This window comes from Ruditapes philippinarum, unplaced genomic scaffold (genome assembly GCF_026571515.1).
Source record: "Ruditapes philippinarum isolate M1 unplaced genomic scaffold, ASM2657151v2 ctg8174_1_1_1_1, whole genome shotgun sequence".
In the NCBI taxonomy this organism is placed as follows: Eukaryota; Metazoa; Mollusca; class Bivalvia; order Venerida; family Veneridae; genus Ruditapes; species Ruditapes philippinarum.
In genome coordinates, this window is record NW_026852745.1 from 22,763 (window position 1) to 30,023 (window position 7,261).

Below are 7,261 nucleotides of genomic sequence, written 5' to 3' on the forward strand. Positions count from 1 at the left end.
CCAATGAAGAATAAAGGGCCTAGTTTTAAAACATGGGGTATCCTGATGTTTTATTTTTTTATTTGAATGATTATTTTCATATCTGATAAGCTCTATCCCATCTTCAAAAAGTTGTATAATTTTAATCTATATAACAATATGCCATGATCAAATTACATGCATATTTATGTCTGAAAATACTGTGCCAACTAAACAATAATCATTTTTGACCTTAGGGAAGGATTCTGTAGGTCATATTAGAGCTTTTTAAGGAATGTTCTTTTCTGATTCTGACTGATTTTCATTTGTGACAATAATTTTATTTAGTTCATGTTTTTCTGTGGATTACTGATTATTGGGTCCATGAAAGTTATATTTATCAATTTATTTGATAATAATCAAAATATATGTCCCTTTTAATCAATGAAAAGAGCAAAGAGCAAAGTGAAAAATTTAAATTTCAAATGTAATTAGAAAGAAAAAAAACTCAATTCATCCAATATATGGATAACCAAATTCAGCTCTATGAATTCACCTCTACTTTTCTATTTCGTTCATAACAGACACTTTCTTCATCACGCAAAACTGATACTCTCGCTAATTTGGGAATAAGACGATATTCTCTACGAGCAATAACTATAAAAAGTATAAATTCAACCCAAAGGATTAGTAAATAACACAGCTTTCGTAGGACAGTCTTTCAAAATATTCCAAGTTTTCCAACTTCCTTATCTACAGATGAATTTTCTTTCTTATGACTGATGTAAAATTATGAAATCCAATTGAAATCTTTCCGAATCAAACACATGTTTTTCATACCTTGCAATATCTTCTTCCGCTTTATAACAGAATAAGGCTCGGCATATCTTCCAGAAATGTTCATCTAAATGATAAAAAGAAGCAATCATTCATATTTTTTGTTAAAAATAGATCATTTCATTGCCTTTTAACGTTGATTTGAGAACATATTTTCCAGCTCAAGACTTCCTGTATTACTGATATATTCATCTGAAACCGATGCTACCAGTGGCGATAACAGATTTTAACCTCATATGGTCATAAATGGCTCAACATGATGGTCGCTTAGCTTAGACTTTCATAGTAAAAAAAACATTGAAGCAGGTTGCCTTGTGAAATATCTAAATGACAAGAGCATAGATATTTGCTAAGAAGCATTTGTAAGAAGATATGTATAAATATTTAATGGAAAAAAACAGCATAAAGAAGAAATTGACAAAAGAGTAAAAAACATGACTTCAATACTACATTTTCCATTTTCAAGCATAAATCTCAGTAGAATGAGCCACAATGATCCTTTTGTAATTTTTCAATGTACCTGGATATTCCTGTAACTACGCTTTTCTTAATCTGTGCCTTTCTTATCAGATTATATTGTTTCGCTAAAAAGTAAAAATCATTTTTCAATATAAGGTAACTTGGTGACTTGTAGGTCAATTGGGCTGGATGTAATGCTGTAACTTTGAATTCACATGTATCACATCATTGATTTTACATATGACATAAATAGTTTATTTTCTTATCTTATTTTACTTAACTTATATTTTATTGTCTTATCTTTTATTTTTCTTGTCTTATTTTATATGAGTGTCATATGTTCTATTATCTACGGATAAGTCCTGTATAATTACCTAATAACCTGGTAGCGTCTTTTAAGTGAGAGATTGTAGCACCTCATTAGGTTCTAGGTTATAGGTAAAGTATCGGAAAAATGTAGGGTATAGAAAGTTATCGGTCCTATCCGTTGTGTGTTCATGAAGCGGCCTCAAGCTTGCATATTATAATACTTATAAAAACATGTCTAAGCTGGTATGTCTACCCAATTTCTCATATTGTTATTATGTTATCAACCTTAAACAGAATATCACAATATTCCTCTGACAAGTAAAATGCGAAAAGATTATAACTTGTACATAATTTAATTATAAATCGCTATCAATTATGTATAAGTTATAACATATTCTATTTTTTGTTATTTTTTGTTTACAAATAGATCTGCTGAAAGCAGGCTAGAATAGAGCTTCATTTAAATAGTTCTCTCAAAAATTAAATGCACGAACAACAAGAATTTTATGAATGTCCGTTAAATTTGTTGTCGGCCTGTAGCCATACATAGTCGTAGTGCAAAACAACCATGATTTGTATCAAATGTGATTTGAATCTATTGAAATTTTCAAAAGCACAACATTATCTAGAAACATAGATATTTTATCATTTACAGAAATATGGCCTGCTCTAAGATAGACGTAGAAGAAAATAAGCAGTCCAGTTCTAAGCATCTAATTGTGGCTGCCATCGACTTTGGAACAACGTACACAGGATTTGCTTACTCATTTAAAAGTGACCCGAAACAATTTATGACAAGCAAATGGACTGGTGAAAATGTAAGAACAGCTACGGAAAAAGCACCAACATGTGTTCTACTTTCACCCGACAAAAGTTTCATTGCCTTTGGATATGAAGCAGAGGAAAAGTACAAAGAATTGCTCGAAGAGGATATCGAGAGTGGCGAAACAAGTCATGCTGAAGAATATTTCTATTTTGAACGGTTTAAGATGAAGCTTTATCAGACAAAGGTTTTCAAATTTTAAACTTCGCATATTGCTGACAACATTTTTTTCTTGATGATACTGAATGTTACCTGTATGACAACAAACGTTTATGAAAGTCTCGTTCAGGAACAGATTTTTTGTTCTTTATATGGGCAAAAAATGTGGGTTTTTTAATGTTGTGATTATTGATTCAGAAAATGTCGCATGCTTATTTCCTAAAACAAAATAGCGTTGAATGTAAAACTCATAGTTTAAACACATAAGTTTTTTTATTTCCATGACAAAGATAACATTTTCATCCCCCGAAGATGGAATCGGAAAGGGGATATTATTTTGGCGTTGTCCGACCGTCCGTCCGAACTTTGTTTCCAGGCTATTTTTCTGAAACTATTTGCTGGATTTCAACGAAACGTCATATAATACAAGAGGAGATGTACATATTTTAGACTTGTTTGGGTCAGCCCTCAACGCAGATGTATGGCCCTTTATTAATTATGCAGTATGCATATGGAGCAATAATCGTTTTCCTGCTATTTTACCTCCACTGCTGACTGGAATTCAAAGAAACTTTATTGAAACCACCAATACGCATATCGTCACCATGTTTAGATCAGACCTTTCAAGACAGAGTTATGACACTTGATTAGCTATGCAGTATGCATTTAGAGTAATAATTGTTTCTGTGCTTTTTCCCTGCAACTGCTCGCTTTATTTTATATGAACTTTTTAGAAACAATTAATACCAATAAGAGATGCGCATATAGTTATCTTGTTTCGGACAGACAAGTTGATTAGATATGTAGTATGCATATAGAGCAATAATCGTTTCTTTGCTATTTCTCCGCAACTGCTAGCTGGAATTCAATGAAACTTTATTGGGATAACCAAAGTCAAGGGGAGATGCGCATATTGTTGCCTTGTTCCGGCACTTTAAGTTTAAAGCCGTCATCTTTAGACATTGTTTGCTCTAACCTGTTTTGAACAATGTCTACGACAATAATGTAACGACAATGACTTTTTAAAACTACGATATGAAGCCGTAAAAGTAAATCGTAGATTACGCAGAAAAATAAATATTTAGCTATATTTTTTTTAGAATGTGGAAAGTGGCAAAACTACTTATGGTAACATTTAAGAACGATATTTTTATTCCCTATTTATGAAAAACATTTTTGTATTATAATTGTCTTTCAGTGTAATGATCAATAAATATCTGTTTTATTGATGAGCTCTTATACTTCAGATTTGGTTGAATAATTCAATTCTAAATTAGTACATGTAGTTAAATAGAAAGATTTTATAAATCAGAATATGTTTTAATGAAACATTACATTTTCAGAATCTGAAATTGGATACGAAAATTTCTGATGTACAGGGGAAAGAGCTCCCAGCTCTTTACGTTTTCACAGTTGTCATTAACCATATTAAAGAGAACGTTTATGAACAAATTAAGAAAACGTTTTCCGGATTCAACGAAGATAGCGATATTCAATGGATTTTAACTGTCCCTGCGATATGGTCCGATTCTGCAAAACAGTTCATGAGGAAAGCCGCGAATGAGGTAAAAAAAAGTCAATAAGAAATGTTGTTGTTGAAAGGAAACATGCCGGGTAAACATCTTTGTTTTGAAATTAAAACATTTTATGTAAAACAAGTGCTTTGCTTGTATAGCAGGGTAAAAGATAAAGAATAACATCACCATTTAAATAACTTAAAATTTAATGTTTTAAAGCCTTTTATTTTGTATAAATTTAAGGCTGGACTTGGAAATGTGAGACTGGTTTTGGAACCAGAGGCTGCATCTCTTTATTGCTATGAAGAAAATGTATGCAAAATAGCAAAAGCTGATGGATCAATTGTCATAGACAAGTTTCCAGAAGGCATGAAATACATAGTTGCTGATTTAGGAGGTAATTTTCACTATATCTTTGAACATTTCCAGTCTAAATAAACAGTAATTTACAACTAAGTTTCAATTTTTATTCTGTTAGATTGTAAGAATTTTAGTTCGAAATGTTTTTATTTTTTAATGATACGATATTGATACCAAGTTGATATCTAATTTTGTATTTGTGTAGGTGGAACAGCTGATCTTTCTGTTCATGAAATTTTATCGGATAGAAATCTTAGAGAAATCTACAGGGCCGATGGAGACGCTTTTGGTGGTATGATGGTTGATTTAGAATTTTTGAAGTTCTTTGAAGATATCTTTGGATCAAATGTTATTCGCTTATTTTCAAAAAGATATCACAATCTTTTGATGGACATTCAATTAGCCTTTGAAACTAAGAAAAGGACATTTGACTCTGATTTGACGAAAATAAGGCTCCCTATAAGCGAATTAAATGAAGTAATAAATGAGATTGAAGGGCAAGACGTGGCAACAATGATTGAGAAAGCTTCCAAAATAAGTGGTTTTGAGTCTCTTATTTTAAAATCAGATAAATTATGTTTTGGAAGATCTATTATTGAAGGATGTTTTGAAAACGCGATAGAAGGGATCATAAAGCTTATCAATAAAATAACAGAAAATGATGAACTGGGAGGAATAAATAATTTGCTTTTGGTAGGCGGCTTTTCCGAGTCTGGATATGTCCAAAAAAATATCGAGAAAAAAATTATGGGGGTGAAAGTAATCATTCCATTAGAACCATCCCTTGCTGTACTTAAAGGAGCTGTAACTGCAGGACACAATCCAAAAGCTATTACAGAGCGAATCGCCAGATATACCTACGGGTTTTCATTTGCAAGGCCATTTAAAAATGGCGAAGACCCGGAGGAATTAAAAGTTGTTCGAAATGGAAAGGATTATTGCACCAGCGTCTTTGATAAGAAAATAACGAAAGGTGACGTACTTAAAGTTGGAGATCATTTTGGTACACCTTGTGCTCACACTTTGGACAACACGGGCATCCTTCAATTTTTAATGAAAATGTTTCCTCTTTTTGCTGATGTCTATAGGTCCGATAAGAAAGATCCAAAATACACAGGGGAAAAGTACAAATGCGAACTTGTTGGTATGGTAATGATTCCACCACCACCTTCTGGTTGGCCCTCTTTGTCGATTCTTATACAAGAACTTGTGGTTGGGGAGGCAGAGTTTACTGTTCGCGCAATCAATCTGAACACCATGACGTGTACTGAAGGACAACTTGATTTTCTACATTCAATTTCCAGGCACTAACATTATTATTATTTTCTGCTTTTAAAGATAAAATTGCAAACAGTGTCAATGACTTATTCATAATACATACAGTATGTTAATATCGAGGCTTCTGTTTCCTAGCATAAGTTACACATTACTTTAAATGCAAATGACGGCACTGTATATATTTTTTTAAGAGAAAATCAGTTTTGCATGGAGAATTGACACTTTCTTTAAATTGACTTTAATAACAAGAATAAAGATCAACAAGGCAAAGGCAAGGTTCACAGGACGCTGCCACTTGTCTTATTGTCTGCCACTTGCTAGTTAAAATATTGTATAAGGTGTTGACAAGGTATTTGTTTGCCATTCCAAACTATATGTTTTTTAATCATTTTGATCAGTTCAGGGTTACGCATACTGTGTATTTACATTGTTATATGATATAAAAGTTCGTTTCAAAAATAAAATTCCCTTCTGTAACAAAAATTGATTATACAGATTCTGAAATATAAATCAATAATAAATAGACAATGCATGAATGTACAGTACCTGATCAAGTGATATTATAAACAAAAAAGGAACAAAATACCCAACAAAAATGAACATGTTTATTACAAAATGAATGCAATATGTGTACTATGTTACAAATTTATTTGAGTGATTTGATTGATATATGTGGAGTGATTTGATTGATATATATCAACATTATTTTAGGATTCTAATGTTTGTACAATGACACTTGTTAACTTTCAACTAAAGAACCCGGAGTTACTTTAGTCCTTGTAATTTATCCGATTGACCATCAAAGAAATATAAAATTGATTGATTGAATTTTGTATTGTTTTTTATTTATCAGTTTAGATATTATTGATTACATAAAATTGCTTTTGATGATAAATAAATGGATAAAAAAGAAACATTAAATTACGACAAAAATCGTTTTATTGTAAGTATTGCGCGTTCAGTTTGACTTTGCCTGTCCATTGGCGGTAGATGTAGGTGCAAGCTTCTGTCCGAACATCCTACTTTTAAGCATGGTAATTTGAATGAGACACCTTCATGTAGTTCAATAAAAAGCCTTCACATTGATAACCACCATGTGACTAAAATTAGTGTTACATGCAATTTTGGGACGTAAAGAAAGAATCTTAAAAGAACGCCCAAAACAAAATGAAAATGTTACACGCTCGCTTTGAATGAGCTTGATTATGGATGGTACATGTATTTTAAAACGTAAAATACTGTCAATGCCCCACCCTCTCCCCCTAGATCTGACCTGAGCAAAATTCAACATTCAAAAACGATACAGTGTTTATTATGCAAACTTCAATGTTACACTTTCGTGCCATTCCATGCAAAGTGAGTAGCGTATAGTCCCCTAGAAAGGAAAATCTGTGCCCATTAATGAAGAGAAACAATAGTCGGACCTAAACGGCATTTATTTGGAAAGAGAATTCTGGGGTTATGAATTATTAAGACTGTAATCCACAGAAAAAGACGTTAACAACAATTATTAAAAGCAGGCAACATATTCTTAACTATAAAGGGTGAATAATACAGTATA

The 7,261-nt window shown here is 32.0% G+C and overlaps 1 protein-coding gene across 1 annotated transcript; it reads left to right on the plus strand.

Annotated features, from left to right (window-relative positions):
* Nucleotides 1–2,222: 2,222 nt before the first annotated feature.
* LOC132723209 (heat shock 70 kDa protein 12A-like) lies at nt 2,223–5,733 on the plus strand. Its single transcript, XM_060707890.1, has 4 exons — nt 2,223–2,573; nt 3,889–4,110; nt 4,306–4,459; nt 4,628–5,733. Exons 1-4 carry the CDS (start codon nt 2,223–2,225, stop codon nt 5,731–5,733), a joined length of 1,833 nt encoding a protein of 610 aa, XP_060563873.1.
* Nucleotides 5,734–7,261: the final 1,528 nt, after the last annotated feature.

Excerpts from the sequence above, each read along its gene's own strand:
- LOC132723209 (XM_060707890.1), top strand. The coding sequence starts at position 2,223 with ATGGCCTGCTCTAAGATAGACGTAGAAGAAAATAAGCAGTCCAGTTCT. Across the intron at positions 2,574-3,888 it reads TGAAGCTTTATCAGACAAAG|AATCTGAAATTGGATACGAA; the intron begins GTTTTCAAATTT and ends TTACATTTTCAG. Across the intron at positions 4,460-4,627 it reads CATAGTTGCTGATTTAGGAG|GTGGAACAGCTGATCTTTCT; the intron begins GTAATTTTCACT and ends GTATTTGTGTAG.